Source organism: Rhipicephalus sanguineus, chromosome 1, assembly GCF_013339695.2.
Source record: "Rhipicephalus sanguineus isolate Rsan-2018 chromosome 1, BIME_Rsan_1.4, whole genome shotgun sequence".
NCBI lineage: Eukaryota > Metazoa > Arthropoda > Arachnida > Ixodida > Ixodidae > Rhipicephalus > Rhipicephalus sanguineus.
The window spans coordinates 213,448,933-213,472,258 of record NC_051176.1 but is presented as its reverse complement, the minus strand read 5'-3'; the positions used below and the strand labels follow the sequence as shown (position 1 = coordinate 213,472,258).

Sequence of the window (23,326 nt, the reverse complement as noted above, 5' to 3'; positions counted from 1 at the left end):
AGCAATGAGGATTCCTTAACCCCTTAGTAAGGCAATGTTTAGAGCAGTACACTTGCATGTAACAAATTAACGACTGAATTTTATTTTCAAGAAGATGCTTCTGCCAAAATGCAGGCATGAAGTTTATTAGGATAACAGAAAAGAACACAAATACATTACAGTGACATGATTAGACCAGATGTGCAAGGCGAAGTCACCCAGGGATTACAAAACACATGCGGTGTCACCCTTAGAGGAAGTTCCCTACTTTTCAAAGTTAAATGCATGGTCACGTTTTTTTGCAGATATATTCAAGTCAAGTTTGCCAAGACATCTTAGCTTATCACTTGGCTAAGCCGTCTTTAATTTGGCCAGAGCGAATGCGTGTCTTAATGTATGAATGAGGACACAAGGGCGTTGTTTCTCACAATTTGTTTTGCTTATTTTATTGTTTTCACACTTTCAATCATGACCCTTGCACGAGGTTGCTCAAACCGTAGCGGGAAATGTGCTGAAGTACAAAGTGCCTCACTAACACATAGAACACCTTGCTGCCACATAGCCACTATGTCCCAATACCAATTTGGTGCAGGTGCAAATCATGTAAAATTTCTAGAAGAGACTCCTCATCCTATAGTCTTTCTAAGGCATGTACTTACCAGCACCCTTTAAGAGTCCCTCAACAACTTTGCTGTACCCGAGAGTACTGCCCAGACTGCATATGTAGAGTATCCCTCATTAAGTGGTTTGTCAGGAGAATATAAAGTGAAGGCAGCAGAGGATTTCTGTACTGAACTGTACAGTTCTATACACAATGCCTTACAACTTCTATACCAGAGAATTGGAATAATGCCATCACTATAATCTGCAAGAAGGGTGACAAAAACAGCATTAGACCCAGCTTGCTTTCAGTATTGTGCAAAGTACACATGAAGATGATTTCTGATAGGATGAGGGCAACATTTGATTTGAGCCAGCCCCCGAGGACAGGCTGGTTTCAGGAAACAATATACTATGATGGATCATATTCATATCATTGAACATGCAGTTGAGAAATCTCCCGAGTACAACCAACATCTTTATATGGTTTCCACAGAATACAAAAAGCATTTTATTCAGTGCCACCCAAGAATGTGAAGTACTGGAACACATATATTTTGTTTGAAATGTTTGAAAAAAGGTTTTGTGGTTTCCACTGCACTTTTGTTACTTATATTTCACAAAAACATTGCATGTTATTGCACTGAACATTTAATGCAGCACTTGGCACTATTGCATAGTTTTAAAGGAGAAAGTTCACATTCGATTTCACTTATGAGGATGGTAGCTGCATCCAAGACAGCGTAAGAATGAACTTCTTTCACCATCTGCCGGCAGCTGCAGAAAACAGCCTTTCAAGGAGGGCTGCCGCGTGTGCTAGAGAAGCAAGCAACACATGGCAGCCCATCTTTAGTATTATGCTAGATTACTTCAGAGTTTGAATGATCACTACTCTGCCCGAGATAACAGGAGCAAATGTCGATGCATAACATTACATGGCATTCAAAACACCACAGCTAGTTTTTTTTCAGTTCTGAAAAGTGGTGCAGCGAGACAAAACATTAACATATATATGTGCACACATGCACCAGATATCAGTACATAATAATCCCAGACATCAAGTTTTTTTTCAGTGTTTAAAATGACTGTGACAAACAAAAGTTGACGAAGTCAAGAGTTTGCTTCTACTCATATTACTCACAGAAATACCTATGCTAAAACCATGTGTTCAGGAACAATTTCTTACGAACAATTTCAGACATAAAAGTGTGTTGAGATGAACAGGTGGTGAAATGTGGAAATCAACAATACAAGCTTTTGGATAGCGTCTTTTTATCAAAGACTAGAAACATAAAAAAATTACTGTTTTGTGTCAAGCCACTTTGGAACATTCGAGCGCCAAGACTCATGTTAATGAAGACTCTGAGAGCAAAATTAACCTGCATAATTTAATATACCACCGGCGGTACCATGTGAAAGCTAGATAGTGTCAGTAAAAAAAGCAAAGGAAGAAAGACAGAGGAAATGTGGAAGTCGGGCTACGCGGGACGTCGTTACACGCGTTACCGGATGTTTAGTATCGATGGTTTCATTGAACACCCTGTGACATGGCACACGTGGGCGTTTCTGCGCTTCGCCATAACGCAGCCAACTCCTGTTGAAAAGCCCCTAACTCGCACGCATTGAAACCGAAACCGCGGCATTTGGACTCTGCACGTGGGTCAGATTGTGCTACTTACACGAGTTTAATTTTCTATTAAAACATGTTGAGTTCCGAATATTTGCTGAATTTTATCTACGAAAGGGCATCCGGAGTTCTCGTAAACTGAACAACTATTGTCAGTAGTGACGTAACTTACGAGTTTTTATGGGCTTTAGCAATGCGGCTAAGACCGTCACAGCAAACGCAGTCGCAAATAAGTAGCATACTCGACTTTCTAGCGTGCGATGCCCGCTCGGTACCTGCGACCGGCACTGCACCAGTGACACCAAGCAGTAGCAGCGTGGCATGCGTAATAGTAACGCTACCGCTAGAGAAATTTTGGGCAGGAAATGACCTTCTAAAGCCTAACGTGCACACCATGCGCACGGAAATTTGCAAAGCAACTGACACTTCAGCAGAACGTGTAAAAGCCCACGTAATACACAAGATGATTTAGCGACACACAATGTGCTTAGAAGCCCACTCGCGGCAACTGCTTCGCAGACTTTCAAGAGCTCACAACATAGTGAAAGCGTTAGGCTACGAAAGAAGCGCTACTATCCACTGAATGCAGTAACAATACACCGAACAAAAGCAAAACAGACGTTCACAGCATATGTCTGAAGACTTCTATGTGCTGCTGAATCACTTGCGAAAAAAGGAAGCTATCAACGACTCCACATTCAGCACACAGGAACGCAACGCTAAATAGTGGTGCATACCGTTAACACGTTCTGAACCAATACATACTGAAACGTCACGCAGTCAGAGAACATCTAGTGATCCAGCTATGGCGATACGGCGATAATGTAGGCCTAGTCACGTTTTCCTATGCTACTCGTACAACGAGGACGCGTATTATATAGTTGTACAGCAATAACTACCAAATTACACATAAAGCCTAAGCTGTTTTATTGCAACGACAAGTTGAAGCCGCCGAATACGAGCAGACGTCAAGCCGCCGGCCATAGATGCGAGGCTTCTTGTCTTGAGTCGAGGTTATTTTCAGAAACGCCTTTGGTGTGAGGGTATAATACTCTTTCCGCCATGGCTGTATTGCGTGATTACTCGAATATAATTGACTGGAACACCTACAGAGCTGATCGTTTGTATGTTTCATTGTATATCTTAATTTTCAGGCATAGATAGCTTCGCTTGAAGATCAATAAAGGCAGAATTTTTGCATTCTGGGCTTACCTGTGAAGGCTTCGACGCCATTGCAGTTTCTTGGTTGTGTTGTCGCACTTTTATCCCATTGGCTGAAAGCAGGCGAATCGCAATCTTGCCTTGGTATGGCGGTTATTTCTCCAAGTCTCATTGGATGGCTCCTATTTGGATAGCCCAACCATATTTTTCTTCAGCACGCAGGAACCCCTGTAGAGACTATTCCCGACTTTGCACCTTAGGTAACAAAATTTCTTTGCTTGTAAATAAAAGACACGTGCACTTTTGGTCCGCTTTTTTACTTTGTTGAACATAGAAGTTTTATCTTGCACAGGTTGTAAAAGTTTGAAACGAGTGCCTATCGTTTTCAATTTATCGAGCTGTCCTCCCTAGCCTCTCGACGAGGTGTTCGTAGGCTTACGGAATCAGCGCCGCGTTTTTGAATTTCTCACTTGGCGGATGGAGCATGTGAGTTCGTGGGATGATATACTTCCTGAGAAAAAGAAAAGTAGCCAATAATTTATGGCTTGTTTTCAAATGTGACTTCGAAGTTTGTGTGATCACGCGAATTACCTGCTCTAATAGCAATCTACTTGTTCACGATGTATAAGTTCCTGGATTGCCGTCCTGTCATTCTGAACGCGGCATTTCGTCTTTCAGGTATCGAATGCGGCATGAAGGTGAAGCTGAAAAGTCTTTAATTACAGCAGCTTGGGGAAAATCTGGAATCAATGGATTTTGGAGCATCGTCAACCGATATCCTCAGCTGCGATATTTCCGCATCTAGTCAAGCGTCACAAATTGCACAGTGCCTCGAAAACTTGGAATCTTCAGCAGCCGGTGTTTCGGGAGGCACTCCTGCGGCAGGCACTCAAAATGGCAGCCTTCATATTTCATCTATACCGACTTGGCTTTCCAATGGAATGTTGGGCACTACAAGCACGTCCGATACCCAGTCAACCGGTGCGTTGCCTCCGGTATCGGAGCTTCGGCCGGGTGGGCCTCGTGCCGGAGGTGGTTTGCAGCTGTGGGCACTTCTAGCGCAGATGACGAACAATCAGACAGGTCCAGAGTCGCCTAGAGAGTCCGCGGAGAAGCATATTGATGACATGCAAGCCTGCACAAGTCAAAATGTTGAAACATACCATATTGACAGCGCTAAAATGCAGGACATCAATGAACAATCTCATCACCATGGTTACCAAACGGAAGCCACATATTCTTATTGCGACATCCAGAGGTCAAGCATCTCTCCTGATGAATCGCTGCCACCCCTTGGAATTGATGTTCAGCAGATGGCACATACAGAAACAGTGCTTGATGTAGACAATATGACATCAGCTTACCAGCAATACTCATGCATTCCACTCTTAAACATTCCAAATAGCAGTGTTTCATCTGAACAGCCATCTTCATTAAATGGGTTATTGGATGACGCACTTTATTGTACTGCTAAGTCAAATTGTAGCATTCCATGCCCACAGCAGGTGCAGACAGCTCAAGAAGAAAGGCAAATTGACAGCCCATTAAAAGCACCCAGTTTTACAAACTCTAGTGATATGACTAGTATGCAGCATATAGTACTTAAGCCATCCGTCTCTGACACACAAAGGATACTTACGACTGAGGCAGTCGCAAGCCTTATAGGTGACTCACTGAATAAAACTGGAAGATTAGTCCCTTCTCCAGCCTCTACATCCCCAAAGTTACCTCAGCCTGTTGCTTCTCACGACACAGACAGTAGCAGAAAAAAAGGTCTTAATCAAACTTCCATGCCAAAGAATACACAAAATGAACAAGTTGCACGGAAAGCTGCCAAGAAGAATTTTTCTGCTGCAAACCTCATTGAACAGGTTGTCTGCTATCGTTGCAAGGTTTGCATGTTTCTTCATGAATCAAAAACTGAAGCCCTTAGACATGCAGAGTTCCATCGTCAAGGTAACAAGCCATCTGTCTCTGCTATGCAGAGAAAGTCTATTCAACAGGGCTTTCAACAACCTGTTAATCGTGCAGAGAAGCGGTTTCTTTGCGGCAAGTGCCGCCGTGGCTTTTTCACGCTTGATGATTGTTGTCGTCACTTAAGTCAAGCCCACCAAGCAAAGTCCAAAAAGATACGCTTGGAGTGGATCTACACCAACCAGCCAGACCAGATGCGAGCTTCCACTCCAGCTGAAGAAGTGTCATTATTTGAGCCTGTACCCACCCAAGATAGTGCCCCAAAACAGCCTGCACAAGCATTGCCGGAGTTCAGAGCTGGGCCGCCATGTCAGGTTGCCATTGGTTCACTGAAGCAGGCTGTCAAGCCCGTTTGCTCAACACCAAAGAAGAAAGAGCAGTGCCGTAAGACATTACCAAGCGAGACAAATGACTCGGCAATATCTTCGTCTCAGATGGCTTGGAGGCAAGAGATCAACAAGGAACAGGGAAGTTTCATGTAAGTTTCAACTCCTGCTTCTGTAAACATGCTTTTATGAGTGCACTCAGAGCACTGTATTTAATGTTCCTCCAATTGTGAGGTGGCCTTTTCTTTATTTTAAGAGAACACGAAACAAAGCTGGATGTAGCTATATAACTCTTCTAGAATTGAAAATAGGTTAGCCATACTTTGAGTAGAGGCTTAATGAGCTGCAGGTTGGTGGAACCACACATACACGAGATCATGAAAGCAGTAAACATGAGAGCTTTATTTCATGTTTGCTGAAGTGTCCCCAATCTTTGCTTCTGTGTCGTCTCTCTGTTCATTGCATACTCCGATTCAGTTTTGCTCACTTCATCTCATTGGACTTCTACACGTCACATACCCATTGTTCACATGCCTACTTCTGCGTACCCATTGGCACATATGCAGTGGTCCAAGTTGTCTATTCGAAGTGGGGCGTATGAACTAGTCCATGAGTGGGGAGGCAAACATACCTCCCTCCATCCGCGTGCATTTACATATATTGCGGGGATCAAGGTGCCATCCCCTTGTGCCTCATTGCCAAGCTCGTGCTTTGTGCTGGCCCGGAGCCGGCTTGAGGAATGGCTGACATAAGTGCAAGCCTCGGCCAATTGGGTGCGACCAAAATGCAAAATTGCGTCTCAGTGCTGTGGAATACTAAAGGGGTGAGTGAGGATGGGTGATGTCTTCGGATGAGGTTTTCCATTTTCTGAAATTCCTTAAGAGCCGCAAAATTGTTTGTCCTCAAGCTGAGAGGTGGCAATGGTTTTTCACTCCCACAGCTGAGCTACTTTCAGGCCCAATCTCATGGGTCATGATTCTTATGCATAGATGGAAGCTTTGTGCATTAGGAAAATATAAGGACAACTGTCTATGCAAACATGTGGATTCTCTCAAAGTTTCACCCATGATGTAAATGTCTAGCCCAACCACAGTGGTTGTACAAAAAGCTTTCATTATTTCTGAACTACTGAGATTGAACCACTTCACAGAGCAGTTTTTGTTTTGTCTCTTCTGAAAATGTTTTTTGGGAAGGGAGACATGGGTCTGGCACCCATATCTGTGCTTTAGCTGGAAGGTTTAGGGAGGACAAAAGGCAGGTTATATGTCCACATCAAAAAGTACACACTGTCCCTTGAACAAAAATAAGGATTGCCCATTTCTCGGATATCACTCTATCCTCAATTGCTTGTGGGCTCAATGGTCAATCCTGTGGACCAGCTGGCATGAACTCATGAAATATTCCAAGTAAATTATGCTAATAGATGCTCTTGTGAACCATATAAGCTCTTGGTATCAGCATTGCTTTGCACCTAGTTATGGAAAAAGCGACTATTCTGGACAAACTGCTTCTGCAGCTGAACAATTTTGTACTATAGTTTTTCACTCTCACTGTCTCCTTTGCTAGAATAGGTACACATCTATAATATGCATATCACAGTGGAGACACGCAAGTGAAACCCAGATCTGTACAAACCAGATATTGCTGCACATGCCTGGAAGGTTGGGGGAAGCAGTGGTAAGTTGCACGTCCATTTCGAAAATGCCTCCACATTGGCCCATGAGTAAAGGTGGCAGTCCTACAAACTTCTGGAATCTCACTCTATCTGCACTGGCATAATGGCCTTTCCTACTCGCTTGCTGTTAGGCACTGGGTACGTAAGTTATCCAAATAGTCGTTACTAAGAGAAATTTTGCTAAATAGTCCCTCTTCCTTTCTCATTTTATACTTCCCATATTTTGCTCACATTTTATTGCACTTCCACCCCCATTGTGGGCCTTTGTTCAGATGTCAACTATCACCAGTGCCTACAGCATAACATATAATAATTAGTTGCTTATTTCTATAATAAGTTGGGACCTATCCAACTTCCATCTGCACATCTAGCTTCAAGAAAGCAGGGCAGCTCAATAGTTTCGGGGGAGGGGCTTGAGCTCCAATCACCTCTTAGCTGTGCCACTATTGAAAATAGAACATCGATACATTCTAGGACTATCTCTGGCTTAATGATCTGCTATGCTGCTGTTCAATGTGCAGCCCATTGTAGCAGATAACTAACCAAGCCAGAAGCATGTGCAAGAACATTAAGATGCTATGCTCTCCTGCTACTACATAACTGAGTCATGACATCATGCACATACACCTCCTGGGAAACAAAACCAAAACTGGCTTGTAGCAAAGCTATAGGAAAATATTTAGTACACTCTGACACTTGCCAGTATATATACTGGGGTTTCAAAATGCAGGGCCTTCATTTACAGCAAAAGCTACAAAGTAAAAAAGGTCACGTCGGTCTTTTTTTAAGTAAGGTAGCATTAAATGGACACTAAAGGCAAATCTTAAGACAACATGTATTGCTAATATACCATTCCAGGGACCTTGCAGTGCTGATTTGGTGCTTTAAAAAATGCTTAATTTAACAGAAAAAAACGTTTGAAAGGTCTGCATATCCCTGTGCAATCCAAATTGCCCGCCCATGAGCAGATAGAATAACCACATATGCCATCTGCACTGTTTACTGCTTGACAGGTGGCACTATGGTTTCTGGCCTAAAATGTGCCTGAAATGCAAAACTTGGGCACGAAAGCAAGCTGACAACATCACATGGACATGGCATGTTGTGTTTCTTGCAGTTAGAGGTGCTTTCACGATCAAGGAAAGCCAGCAAAGCACTTTACATTACAAGACTAATGAAATAGGAGTGTGCGAGTCATGAAACTTTTCTACCACCTGCATTGCCTGCACCGCTGTCAAAAGCAACATTGATCAAAAGTTGGTGCTTTGGGACATTAAACCCCTGATATTATTATTATTACATTATCAAAAGTCGGTGCCTTAAACATGGTGGCCACGATGTGTTTTTGGCTCCAGGTGTTGAATCTGGCACTTGCAGTATCGAAAAACATAGCATTGACATTGGTGGCTGTTGGCATCATCGCTGACATGCACACTTGTACAGCACCTAAGCTAATGTCAAGATGATTGGCTTGGCTTGGCGATGCGCTTATGGTTGGGTAACACTGCAGAGAACACAGTACTTACGTTGACTACACATGAACAGTAAACCAGTTGAAGTTTGCGCGCGTTCTGTTAAGCTGTGTCCTGTGTTCTTTGTAGTGTTCGCCAAGCACATAGCCAAGCCAGCATGAACCAACTAGCCCCTTTCGTCGCACGACTGTTAAGATGATCTTTTCTCCAAGAATTGAATAACCATTCCTAGCTAGCAGTTTATGCCATCTAGGAGTATGCTGCATTGATCTTTTTATTATGAGGGGCTGTGTATGTTCAGATACAACTTCAGAAGTCTGTGGCATTTCCTCCTCAAAGGCAGATGCACACAAGCGTGCACCAATGGGCGTGCACTCCAGACAGATGTCATGAGCTGGACAGCTCGTAGCCTCGCCTTTGGAGAACATTGCCTAGTGCATGAGTAGCACTATTTGTTTAGTCAAGGAGGCAATAGGCTGCCGTGCTTCGGACATCTAGGCGGGGCGTATACAGACTTCTTAAGTTATATCTTATTATAGGGACAGAATTATACTGTGGGCATACTATGTCATCAGGTTATTGCTAGAATGTCCTGCTGGAGCTGCCTTTTCTATCCTGCATTTACATTAATATCTCAATCACTACTGTGCTATGGTTCATAATAGTGACATTTTAATTCTTTGAAGTATTAACCTATCAATATAGCCTAAATTGTTATTTGCATTTTGTGTCCCTTTAAATAGACTCGAAACACTACATTGGTCTAGACAGGCAAATCATTCTTTCAGAATTTAGGCATAAATAAATGCTTTTTTGAGGGCAGTATGTCCTGGGGAGCAATATGAGCCACTTATTTTAGATGAAGAGGAAGTGCTTGAAGTCTAATGGATGTGAACGAGGGGTATTCTCTGGGTCTTTGGAAAACCAAGATTTTTTAAATCTTGTATTAGGAATTATTTTTTTATTCATAAAAATTCTTCATTCATTTATTTAAAATTATTTTTTTCATGTCACTAAAATTAGGATATTCACTTTAAAAAAAAAAAGGGGGGACTTTATTCTTTCCCTGCCTTTTTCTTTATGTTTTGATTTACATTAACCACCGGCTTCTTGGCCAATCCCTTATAGTGGGTAAGAGCCTGTTTTAAGGAACAAGCAAGCAAGCAAGGATTAGGTGTGCCGTAGTCCGCCATTTTCGTTTTGTGGCCCCACTCTCTGTTTCCTGCCCACCACATCGCCTTGTTGTTTGTGCTGCTGAATCATTAGTGGCATGTGTACCGTATGTATGAGCTTTGCTGACCACCAGACACCAGTTCTTTTCACCATTCTGCACCAGTGTCCCTATGACATCATCCAGACCATGATTTCCTGACCACTTACCCTGGCCTCATTGACTGCTCTTTTGGCCTTGTACAGTTATAGTTTCCTATGTGCCCAGCCTCGCCACCAAGTAAATTCCATGTTTATGTGTTCTCGAGTTTATTCACCTGTCTCCAGCCACTTTGACCCGCTACCACAACCTCTCATCTTGGCCTTCAAGTTTGTGTAACACGTCTTTTTGGTGCAGCATGTTGGTCTGCACACGGACCTCTGGCCTTGACTCTTGATGCCCCACAATCATCACCTGAAACCCCTTACAGTAGCGTTACCTCTGATGACCCTTTTGATAGTATGATTGTCTCAGGACCATTCCTCTTAGTCTGTTGACCTTCATTACTTGTTAGCATTTGATCAGAATGTTTTTCGTTTTTGTTCACACTAACTTAGCTAGACATGGTTGATAACCCATTGCATCAATATTGTGGATGCTAGGCCATAGAAGTCCATACCGAGTGCCGCTGAACACCACATAGGTTCGTTCCAAACAGCTCCGTTCAGAAAAAAAAAGAAAGAAAGACGCTTGTTTGCCAAAGTTCGCCTGCGAGTGTGGCAGCGACACATAGCAGTATATTTTTTGTAAATCATTGAATTTGAACGATGAGCGGGTCTCGACGTGTATGCACTGGACCCCGCTACATGTAAACAAACCCCCACCTGCGCGTCCAAGCTTTGTTTTCACGGACTCGTGCAGGCGCTTTGTTTTTTTAACTTCAAGGACATTTTCAGCACCGAAGACTGGAGTGGTTAGCGCACTGTCAGTGGTGCAGTGCAATGAAGCCAATCCTCTCCATAGTTTAAAAAATATATATATTGCTTGTATTTTGCGAATAGAGCGCTGCCTTTAAATAACTTTTTTAGTTGTTTCAAGACACGGAAAATCAAATAGGCAAATAAAAAAATCTATTTTTGTATCGTTTTTGGCCGAAAAACTCTCTAGGGAAAGGGTAAAATAAGTCTGCTAAGGATCCTTAATACTTGCTCTACCGGCTTATTGCATTAGTACAAAAGCATTTCAGGGTCCCCTCAACAACATTAGAAAAAAGTGTTTACTCTTTGCCACGAATATATGGTGCACTCGGCCTTTTCCATAGAGTGGTTGTTTTTCCGCCACTAAAATAAACTGAACTCATTTTCCCATAGCACACAGTACTCTTTCTATAGACTGTTTTTATGGCTATTGGCAGATTGCCACTGAAGAAGGTTCGGGGAAGACCCCCTTCACAACGCTCGTGGGCTCTGCCTATTTGAAGTCATGCACCCACTGTGGCAGCTTAGTAGATAAGGTGTGGTGCTACTAAGCTCAAGGATGCAGGTTCGATTTTCGGCCATGTTGGCCACACTTCAATGGAATGAAATGCAAGAACACCCGTATGCTTAGATTTCGGTGCTTGTTAAAAAAAACCCAGGCGGTCAAAATTAATCTGGAGTCCCCCATTACAACATGCCTCATAATCGTACTGTGGTTTTCACACGTAAAACCCCATAATTACATTAGTTTAATGCCTGCCCTCCTAATGGTAACATTTCATAGCAACATTTTAATGGTTGTAACAGCAATATAATAACGAATTATAAGTCCCTTCATCGCATTTCGAAGTAGTCTAAATTGACCAGCATCTGCGACGACTGTCAGAGACTCTGCAGGTATTTGGCAATGCTGGTTTTGTTACTAAAGTCTTCCAAAAGCTGTTTTGGCCATTTAGCGATCACTGCACTTGTTCATCATGTTGATGGTGCAAATATATGGCCCGACCCTGAAAAAGTGTGCACTATTCCAAACTTTCAATTCACCATCCTTCTCAAGGTGCCTACTCACATTGCAGCCTCTGCTGACACATTCGTTGTTTTGTTTAATTCTTTGCAGAGATAGGACAGCCCGCATGTGTGCTCCCAAAAGACATTTCTTTTTTCTGGGTTCCTGCTCATGCGTCTGCCATTTTCCAACTCTTTGCCCTAGTCACTTTGCCACTCAAGTTGGCTCACATTGACAAGCCCTATTATGTGCCTAACACTGCTTAACTGTGCGTGCAGTGAATCTTTTCCAGGCTGTTATTGTTTGATTTTTTTTTTGAAAATACTGCAGGGGGGGGGGGCTTACTCGGCCCTTGCAGGAGTGGTAACAGAATGCAACATGAAACAAAAAACAGTCATAAACAGAAATCGATGAGTTGTACTTTAGAAACAAAGGATTCCACAGTATTACAATGCACAACACTATCAGGCACCTTATTCCACCAAGAAATTACTGAGGGAAAGAATGAATGTTTGTGTAGGTTGACGCAGCTCGAAGGCTGTCGAATTGTTTTACTGTGGTTAGTTCTTGATGAATGGGGGAAAGGATGACGCGATTTACTGAGCAGGTACTTTTTGAGCTGTACTCTAATGTGATGAACCTTTTGTCTTGTGAATGAAGAGCATGGCCTTACAGTGTTGAGGAATTGAGGAAGGGAGAGAGGGCTGCCCCACTCTGTTATTTTAGTTGTGGTCCCACTCACTGTCTCATTGTATGGCAAATGGTTTATATGAACATCCTTTTTGACATATTTTCAGGGGGCAATTCACAGCATTGTTATTGCTTCCTTTGTACTCACAGGCCCTTTTGTTTTCATGACATACTGATAGCCTTCATAATCAAAATAAACCAATGTAGAGAAAAACTATTTTTAGCGCATTAGTATACAACAATTTTGCAACACCAAAAACACCACTCTTACCGCGAAAAGACGCCTGGTAAGCGAGAAAATGCGCAAAAAAGTAAATGTGCGTGGCGACGCCGCCTTAAAATTCCCGCACCAAACGCAGCGACGTCATAGATTTTGACGGCGTCTACTAGTGCATGCTAAATTGTTAATCGGTATAAATAAAGCACATTGTCCTCTGAGGGGGCCGTAGACATAACATACCAAGTTTCAGAAATTTCGTGGAGCCAATGTCGCCAGAATATGAAAAATAGACCTTGAAATCCGTGACGTCACGCACGGTGATTTTGGCGCGAAATTTGAAAATGATACTTTAACCTTGATTTTTCTCCTCTATTAATAAACATGTGATGGTGAAATTAATGACATTATAGTTCTCAGAGTACAATTTATCAATTTAAACAGATTCATTGTTTCACTTTATTGTCCCTTTAATAAGTTCTTATGAGAGCTTGCCGTTGAGCTTGTCTTTCGTTTTGGCATTGTTTCTGGCAATTACATTTTTCTGAACTTGTTATAGTTTTGTTAGTTTTGTTTATTTTCCTTGCCCTCTCTTCCTTTTCTTGTAGCTGTGAGCGTAAGGGCTGCAATGTTCGCTTCCGTGAGCTGGAAAACCTGGAATATCATCTCAAATGTCATCGAGCTGATGCACCTGACTTCGCCTGTCCCGAGTGCTCAGTGGTCTGTCTTCGATGGCGAACCATGACTGGTCACCTTTGGAGGCACCACTTGTGTGACATGGAGCTTCATCAGTGTGACCAGTGTGACTTCCGGTAATCTTTGTGCTTACTTTATTCAGCATTATTGCAAGTTCAGTAATGTGCTTGTCGTTACACATACCTAACAAAAGAAGTTCAGGCAAGGTGCAGTGTACATGGGAAATGGGTGCTATAGAGAAATCATTTGCTTGCATGATCAGTTAGGTGTTTCATTGTTTGCCCTCCATGCATGTTGCCATTTCAGAAAGCCACAGTATGTGATGCAGGGGGTACAACCTGGACATTTTCACTTTGGTGTGGATAAAAAAACTGCTGTGTTTCTCTGGTTAATTCATGAGTACCTGCCACATAAATAGCTCATTAAGATAAATAATCCATCTCTCTAGCTTATGTAAGAAAGCATTAGACCATCATTGAAGATATTGAACCTTATTGTTTGCATCATGCTAATTGAATGTAGTATTCCTTGAATTCAAGGCCTACAGCATTGCATATCTGCCTTGGAAAGGCCAGCTAGTGTATCATGACAGCACTCCCAAATGTGTCATAATTAAAGCATTGCTGTTTATAGACCCTGGATTTTTTTTATCAGACACTTAGACGTTATTTTTCATTCTTGTCTATGTAAATAAAGGAACTGCAAGCACATATGCAGGATGTCGGCGGGTGGTACACCATTTACTTATAGCTGTCACAGTGTTTTTTCTGACTTAGATTACATTAGTGATTTATTGACCTTGGCTTAAGCTAGGTGGACATTTTCAATGATGTACTACAACCTCATTTGCAGGGTCGGAGAATGAACAGTAGTCGATGCATTTTTTTTAATTGGAATTTATTATCCTCAGGATTGAGAACAGAACATATAGACTGTTCCAACATAAGTCTCTAACAATTAAAAAAATAACTGATGGCTTTACACAAATGGCTTTCACTGTGTCACTATGTTGATTAATTGGCATTTTTCGTGCTACTAGTCCTGTTTGTGTTTAAAAATTGTATATAAATAATTTTTTGAACTTTTAGTTAGCCCAATTGACATTGCATCAATGCAAAAGTTGTGGAGGATACAGATAAATTAATTAAAACAGCATTTTAAACCGCCTGATTCCTTGTAATCGTTTTTCCTTATGAAAAAACGAAACTAGCAAAATTTTTAAAATACCACATAGCAGCACGTCTGTTCGCCACCTACTCGGCGCAAAAGTTTCAAATGTAAGCCTCATTATCTTGTACACATGTTCAGCTGGGGTTTTGTTTTTAGTAAGGACTGAATAGACCTTTTTCAAGCACACGAGCGCCACCAACGGGCACGCAAGCGCTCATGGGAGATGTGTGTACGCTGCGATGAGCGTGCGGGCCTCGCGCTGTAGCTTTCCGCTTGCGCCGTGCCAGGACTTCTTAGATACAGTGAATTTAGCAAGGTGCAACATGTTACTGCGCAAATCAATCACGAACTTCAGTGTTTAGCTGTGACGGCCTCTCGACGATTTCCATCTGTCCCACTGTTGGACCAGTTGAGCGGCTCAGAAGCGTCGCCTTTTATTATCTTTTTTGGCGCCAGTGCGCCTTACGGCATAAATGGAAAAAAAATACAACTCGGTTGTTTATGAAGTACAGGAGCGGTCTATGATTCACGGATGTATTTGGAATCAATGTCCATCGACACTGTCGACGAGTACAGTGTGAGGTTCTGATATTTAAAGAGAACACTAGAAAGTGTAGTCGGCATTTGGATAAATGCGATACATTCATTGCGTCGCTCGCACCATATATGTAACGAACGATAAGTGCCTACTAACGTTCGTTGGTGCTATAACTACAGGTTGGAATAATACTTAGAGTGAAAAAAGAAAGGAGCAGTACAAGGAAGGAAATGCATGCACAAACCAGTGCTCACACACAACTGAAAGTTTATTGCACGCGTGAAAAAAAGCATGTATACAGAAATGGGAGTGCATCGCGCGTGTCATAAAGCGGCACAAAAAGTCAAACAACCAAGGCGCGTGCTTACAGTCTATTAATAAAGTTGAATTCCTCGTTTTGTAATGACTGAGAAGGTTGACTGACACAAAGTGTGGCGTTATTTGTGACATGATATGCCTTCGAAATTTCTCGCGTTGTCTGATTAGGTTGATGGTACAAAATTACTGTGCTTTCAAAGAGGGGATTACATTTTCATAGTGATGCAAGATGAGACGGCTCCATTCAATGAATTTCGATGCTCGCTGAGGCGCGTATTAATACATCGACCAGCCTGGCTGATGTACATGTGGACACAAGAAAGAGAAATTTGCAGTTAACTCCTACATAATTTACAAAACAATTGGCATGCCTCTGACCTAATTTTTCTTTGCCCACCGCAGACCCCTGCGACCTTAATGCGACTAAGCTTATTTGGGGCGGCAAACACAACCTTCACCCCCACATCGCTTCCCTACGTTTTTTAGGCCATGCGACTTCTTATACATATGTGGAATAACTGCAGTATCTCCAGTTTCTTCATTATTTACGGATGGAGGACGTCCGTGTTAATCTTCCTTTGCCATGCGAACAGATTTTCGCAAACCGATACAACGATATGCAGGATATCCCGCCTCTTTGATCACTTTGCATCAGGGAAACTACTGCTCATCTTATGTGTGCAAGTTTTTTCCAATGCCGTGCGTAATCATGACATCACAATTCCTTGTTTAACAATATGCATATGCGCCGACGCGAAATTAAACAGCGCTTTCGCTGAACGCGGGCTAAACTACCCGCAAACATGCTCCGCAGTGAAACTTAAAAGCATGTATAAAGAAACTGCAAGTTATCAGAGCAAGGCATCTCACAAGTGAATTCTAGTTCCATCCCTTTTTCTTTAAACACGTTTAGAATGTGCTCACTTCTTTGTAAGCACGTGACTTGTCAATTAAAATCAAATAATCATCTGTATACCTGAACACTGTAGCACCTCTCTACAGTTTGGTTAAACCCGATCACGAGCTGCTATGGCATTAAATGTCATAGCGGCTTGTGAACAAGTAATCATTGAATAAATACTGAGGGGGTGTCCGCTCTACGTACGGCTGGTGCAGAAGCCTAGCTCCGGTCCCAGCCGCAAATAGTCGTACCGTGTCAACGTCCCCTTCCCGTAGCGCGCGTCATCGCAGCTACGACGGGTTCGGGCGAATAAGGCAACAGGCTAGCACAACAAACAACACTTTATTGCTACGTTAGCAATAACGCGTAAATGTCGCGTAGAGGGATAGTCCGCTCTCGTAGAAAAACAAAGGGTATGGCTTACACCTTCGGTCGATGTTCGGCTCGCGGAACTTGGGGCGGTGAGGTGTTACCTCGCTGGTCAGCAGGGCACGAGAGAGCGTCTCTCTGCCTGGTCGGCAGTTTTGTTCACCTCCCGTGTCCCTCCCCACCGCGAGGGTTGATTCCCTCGCAGGGCGAGTTCCCTTTCCCGCGAGCCGGGATGCGAGGATTAGCGCGAGGAGTAGCGGGAAAGAAGGGGTTGTCCGGAAAGGGCGACTGTGCTCCTCTCCTAGTGGTTCCTTCGCTCCCGCTGTCAGTTCCCGATCGCGCCTGCCTTAAGGAAAGGAAATGGGCGCGCGTGCTCTCCCACATCCTCCTCCCCTTAAGAAAGCCCTCGGACGACAGAGACTGCACCATGAGGTAATATTTTGTTATTCCTCATCGAGAAAGGCTAGGACGGATCGGTCCAGGTCCGTGCCCTCCTGCGGTCGGCCCTCTGCCGTGGGTGTCGCCGGTGCCCCCACTGGCGTCGCCGCTCCCTCCGAAGTAGCCACCACCGGCCTCGTTGCGGTCTTCGCTGCCGTGCCACCTTGCGTCATGGCTTCCCCAGTCGTCGCCTTCGCCGTCACTGCTGCGGTAGGTCTGGCCTGCTCCTGCAGCCCCGTGGTCCGGACCGCGTCTCCTTGGGCCCCGCCTCTCTGGTTGTTGGTGGTGATTGAGAGGAGCGAGTCAGCGAAGCGTTTCATTCCAGGCGGCCTCTCCAGCATGGTTCGGGCTCCTCCGGTCTGGCGGGGCTCGGGGTTTTCGGCGTGCTGCGCCGTGGCCTTGAGGGAGCATAGGCCATCGGGGTGTCCACACAACCCTGGCACGTCCTGGTGGCTGCGGCCCTGAGGCAGCTGGCTCTCCCAGTTGGGTTGGCCTTGGTCTTCGGGCCTCTTGTGTGGAGGCCGGGCGGTGAGGCGATGGGGTAGCGTGGAAGTGGCGGTGTGATGTACCGGTTGACCTCCAGTCAGGCGTCCATGGCGATGTTTGCCGGTGGTGGTGGGGCTGCGACAACGACTGAATGTGAGTGTGGGCTCGCCGTGAGGAGGCGGTCTCCTCTCCGAGCCGTCCCGGCGGCACCTATTTCCCTTTTGCTTATCCAACATGCAGAGTTGTCTCCGCCTGTTTCGCAAGAAGTACCGCGGCTCAGGGCTCTTCACTCGGTTTCGAGCGTTCCCAGCCGCCGGCCGCGGCTCGGAGGGGGACTGATAGTCGTCCCCATGCTCCTCCCGTGACACGTAACGTTTCAAGTCGCATACGTGCACTGGTCCGCCGCTCAGTTTGCCTTTCATGTTCGCGAGCCGATAAACAAGCGAGGAAACCTTCTCTCGCACTCGGTACGGCCCGGACCATTTCGGTGCCAGCGAGGCTGCAAACTGTTTGCTAGCGTCGCTAAGAACATGATGGCGTCGCAGCACCAGATCGCCCACTTCGTAGTGTACGTTCCGATGCGAGCGGTCGTACTGCGCCTTCTGTTGTGCCCTAGCAGTGCCGAGATTACTGCGTGCTTTACGTAAAACTTCCGCTAGCTTCTCGCGCAACTGCGCTGCGTATTCAGCTCGTGCTGATGACGCCACTGGCACTCCACTGCGATCCGCGAGTACAGTCTCCATCGGATTCGGCAGTTCTCTCCCCAGGTTTAGAAAAGAAGGCGCATACCCAGTCGAGCGGTTCACAGTCGATCGCAACGCAAACCCGATCTCTGGAAGGTAGGTATCCCAGTCCTTGTGCCTTTCAGAGAACGCGACAAGCATGTGCTTGATGTTGCGATTAACTCGTTCCGTGGGGTTCGACTGAGCATGGTAGGTGGTTGTTTTCTTGTGCTTAATGCCAAGCGCGGCGCACGTGTCAACAAACACCTTCGCAGTAAAATAAGACGCGTTGTCTGTTATCAACTGCTCAGGGAAACCAAACCTGGTGAAAACCTCCATCAACTTATCCAAGATCACACGAGCCGTCAGCTTTCTAAGGGGGAAAAGTTCTACCCACTTAGTGAAGTGATCCGTGATCACCAGCAAGAATTTGTTTCTGCTAGGAGTTGTGGGGTACGGTCCCATTACGTCACATGCCGCGATTTGCCAGGGAGTCTGGCTGTTGATCGGCTGCATGAGGCCGGGCGGTCGTCCGCCTCGGGGCTTGACGCTTTGGCACACGTGGCATGAACGGGCGTAACGAATCACATCCCGCTTCATGCCTGGCCAGGTAGCGAGGCGACACAACTTAGCATAAGTCTTAGGGCCGCTCGCATGCCCAGCAATGCACGAGTCATGAAAGTAGCGAAGCAGTGCTCCTCTCAACTTGCGCGGTATCACGACCTTGAATGACTCACTTGTGTCATCGTCGGATGGGATGTACCTCAGCAGGACGCCATCAGAATCCAGCAGATACGAATCCAGCGCGCTCACAGCATTACCAGCTGTTGCCGAGCGCTCCGCACCGACAGCAATACCAGCTGCCCCCGTGTGCGCGGTGGCCTGGCCACCCGGCTCCCGGAGCCCGTCGAACACCTTTCGACAAAACGGATCTTTCTGCTGAGCTTCTAACAGCTCCCTTCTGCTGAAAACAATCCCCGCGCTAACGACAGCCTCTACGTTGTTCACGCTTGTGCCTTGAACTGACGTTTGTTCTACTGTTTCTGCTAGCGCTACTTCGATTGTCTCGCTCACAGTCCGTTCCGGGTCAGTCTCGTGACGGACTGGAGCACGCGATAGTGCGTCGGCCGCGGCATTGTTCTTGCCCTTGCGGTAGCGTACGGTGAAGTCGTAACGCTGCAGAAGCAATGCCCAACGAGCCAGGCGGCCACTTGGTTCGTTCAAGCGCCTCAACCACGTGAGCGCCATGTGGTCTGTCTCAATAACAAACGCCACTCCGTCGATGTAATAGTCAAACTTACGGAGAGCGAAAACTATCGCGAGACACTCTTTCTCTGTTACCGAGTAGTTCCTCTCTGCCGGCGTTAACGAACGGCTCGCGAACGCAATCGGTCGGAGGGCACCTCCATGCTCCTGAAGCAAAATTGCTCCTAACCCCAGGTCGCTTGCGTCTGTTTGAATCACAAACTCCCTGTTCAAATCGGGTAGCTGCAGTTCAGCCGTGTTAGCCAGCAACTTAGTGAGGCGACGCAGTGCGGCCTCCTGCTCTTGACCCCAAGCCCAACGCTCGCCTTTCCTCAAGAGCTTTGTCAAAGGCGCCTGCACTGTCGCGCAGTCTGGAATGAATTGGCGATAGAAGTTCGCCATCCCCAGAAAGCGCCTCAGCTCGCCGATGTCTTTCGGCGACGGATAGCTGACTATCGCTTCAAGCTTACCCTTATTCGGCAAAATGCGACCCTCGTCAAGCGTGAATCCCAACAATGTTATTCGGGTCGCCGCTATCTGAGCTTTGTTCGGGTTCAGAGTGATGCCCGCAGACCTCAGCCTTTCTAGAACGTCTCTTAAGTGGCGCAAGTGCTCATCGAACGTTTTCGAGTAAACCACTATGTCGTCTAGATATGCGAGGGCGTGCTGCCACTTTGCATCTCCCAGAACTTGGTCCATTAGCCTCTGATAAGTAGCGGGAGCCCCCACCAGGCCAAAAGACATTCTCCTGAATTGGAAAAGTCCCCTGTGGCATGTGAAAGCTGACTTCTCTCTGTCCCGCTCGTCCATTTCGACCTGAAAATATCCGCGACTAGCATCGAGCGTCGTAAAGTACTTCGCCCCGCCTAGGTTGGATACTAACGATGAAATGGATGGAAGAGGGTATGCGTCCTTCTTCGTAACCTCATTCAGCCTGCGGTAGTCTACACAAAGGCGATATGTATCATCCTTCTTTGGAACTAGAACCACCGGGAAACCCCATGGGCTGTTTGACCTTTCGACCACGCCTGTGTCGATGAGTTCGTCCAAGGCGGCGTCAAGTGCTTTCCGCTTAGCCAAGCTAATCGGTCGGGGATTGCATTTCCAAGGTCGTGCGTCACCCGTGTCGATTGTGTGCTTGACCAGCGTAGTGCGGCCCGGGCGGTCAGTGAAAATCGCGTCGTACTCGTACAACAGCGACGACAGCTGCACCTTTTCCCTTTCTGGCATGCTGTGTGCTTCTGCCAAAAGCGGGTGCACTGACCTTCCCTGTACTGCGGCACATTGCTCTGGCGGGGTTACTAGCTTACTCCGCGCGCTTTCCTCCTCTCTCACTCGCGCTGCTCCCTGCGATTGGCATGCCGTTGTCAATGCGGGTGCTTTCGAGAAAAGCTTTAGCGCGTCTCCGTCGCGCTCTCGGTAACCTCCTCTTGCAACGTCAATGACAATCCCTGACTTGGCGAGAAAGTCTCGACCCAGGATTAGAGGCATTGACAACCCGGGAAGATGGACAAAGCGTTGTCGCCTCACGCGTCTTTCCCAGCGGATCACAAGTCTAGCCGCACCGCTCGATTGCGCTGTGCCCGAAGCAAGGCGGAACGTGGTGTTGCTTTGTCTCAAGCGGATATTGTTTTCGCAGAGATGGTGCAACACCTCGTCCCCAAATAATGAAGCGCTTGCCCCAGTATCCAAAAGTGCTACAAACTTCTTTCGAGCTATCGTTAACTCGATTAACGGAGCGGGCGAGTCTACAGCATTACCTGCGCGACAGACTGTAGGTGCTAGTGATCCGAGCGCATCGGTAGGACTACTGATCGCCGCGCGGTGCCCGACGTGGTTCACCGGCGGCGTCGTCCGTTTCCCGAACCGCGCGTTCGCTCTTGAACCGGCGTGCGGCCGCATTCGCGGGCGATGTGCCCCGGTGCGCCGCACCGGTAGCAAGGACCGCGGAAACCACGCCGTGCCGGGCGCTCGTCGCCACGATCCGGCGGGCCTCGCTCCGCGTTGCGCCGCTCGTCTGGGCTCGTCTCGACCACGTGCTCCTGCCGCGGAACGTCACGTGCAGGCGCAGCACGGGCCGTACGAAGCGCGTAAGCGTAGGGGTCCAAAGCGCGGTCTGACAGTTCCCAACCGCGCGGTACGTGCTCATCAGCGAACGATGCTGACGCGTTACCCCTAAACGCCTCTGAACCATAGAGTTTTGTCTGAACTGACCGCGCCACCGTTCCACGCGCAGCGAGGCTCGAGTGACTGCGCTGCGGGTGGAGGCGGGCGGTACGCTCGCGCCGCGAGGATGTCCCCTTGTATGCGCTTCGCTTCGGCGGCGAGCTCTTCTAGGTCTGCGAACTTGCATCCCCTGAAGTGAGCCGCAAAAGTCGGGTGCGCTTGCCGTGTAACGCGCTCGACTTTCTCCGCGTTGGTGGCGAGAGGGTTAGCGAGGCGATACAGTTCGTCCATCGCCCGTACGTACTCCAGCAAGGATTCGTCCGGATGCTGGGTGCGTAGCTCCAACTCCCTCCTCAAACGCCACTCGTAATTCGCCGGAAGGAATTCGTCGCGGAAGCTCTCGCGGAACTCTTCTACCGTGCGGGCACGATGTCCGGTCAGTCGGAACCATCGGGCCGCTTGCTCTGTCAGCGACACCGGGACCACACGCGCGAGAAGTTCGGCGTCGGGAAGCCCCATTGCTTGCTGATGGTAGAGCAATCGGTCGAGATACTCATTTGCGCTCCTGCAGTCGTGGTAGCCACTGTAGGTAGGCATGTCTACCTTGACACGTGGTCCCGCACTTTGCGAAGGAGGCTGCGCTGTGTTTTGCAACGCGCTGGCTAAGCTCTGCATAACTGACAGCGCATTCTGCAAGAGTACCTCGCTCGAGGGCACACTATTGCCCGAAGACGCGACCACATCTGCGGCTTGTGCCGAAGCAACATGTGGCGGCATCTCGCTGTTCGCGTCGCGAGGTGACGGGGCGCCCGGCGTGGCGCTCTCCGTCGTAGGCCTAGACCCTCCTAACGCGGTCGCTGCAACACCTTGGTTGTCCCGCGTGAAACAACCAAAATTTACGCTGTCGGAAAGTCCAAACAATGCCCCCGCGTTAGCCATAGGATCGACATTCTGCGACGCGACATCAGACAACATGAACAAATCCTGGAATTCAGACATGCCCGTTGTCCTACGTTGACGGAGCGTCGGTAGTCGCTCGCGTCCACAAAACTAGCCGCGTTGCCAAATTCGTTAACGTTGGGCGCCAGATGAGGGGGGTGTCCGCTCTCGTAGAAAAACAAAGGGTATGGCTTACACCTTCGGTCGATGTTCGGCTCGCGGAACTTGGGGCGGTGAGGTGTTACCTCGCTGGTCAGCAGGGCACGAGAGAGCGTCTCTCTGCCTGGTCGGCAGTTTTGTTCACCTCCCGTGTCCCTCCCCACCGCGAGGGTTGATTCCCTCGCAGGGCGAGTTCCCTTTCCCGCGAGCCGGGATGCGAGGATTAGCGCGAGGAGTAGCGGGAAAGAAGGGGTTGTCCGGAAAGGGCGACTGTGCTCCTCTCCTAGTGGTTCCTTCGCTCCCGCTGTCAGTTCCCGATCGCGCC

At 46.9% G+C, this 23,326-nt stretch overlaps 2 protein-coding genes across 3 annotated transcripts in view; one reads left to right on the top strand and one right to left on the bottom strand.

Annotated features, from left to right (window-relative positions):
- LOC119407127 (zinc finger protein 142) overlaps positions 1–3,533 on the bottom strand; it is an 88,109-nt gene extending 84,576 nt beyond the window's left edge. The window contains exon 1 of the mRNA XM_037673993.2: positions 3,419–3,533. The gene's annotated coding sequence lies outside the window, so the exon portion shown is untranslated. The remainder of the gene's footprint in view (positions 1–3,418) is intronic.
- Positions 3,514–23,326, top strand: part of LOC119407142 (zinc finger protein 667) — a 34,650-nt gene continuing 14,837 nt past the window's right edge. Inside the window, exons 1-3 of one of the 2 annotated variants that reach the window (XM_037674015.2) lie at positions 3,514–3,627; positions 4,046–5,819; positions 13,463–13,666. In XM_037674015.2, coding sequence (XP_037529943.1) covers positions 4,117–5,819; positions 13,463–13,666 — 1,907 coding nt within the window. In that variant the 5' untranslated portion in view covers positions 3,514–3,627; positions 4,046–4,116. Of the gene's footprint in view, positions 3,628–3,784; positions 3,854–4,045; positions 5,820–13,462; positions 13,667–23,326 lie in introns of those variants that run through there. The other variant, XM_037674007.2, reaches the window with a different exon arrangement.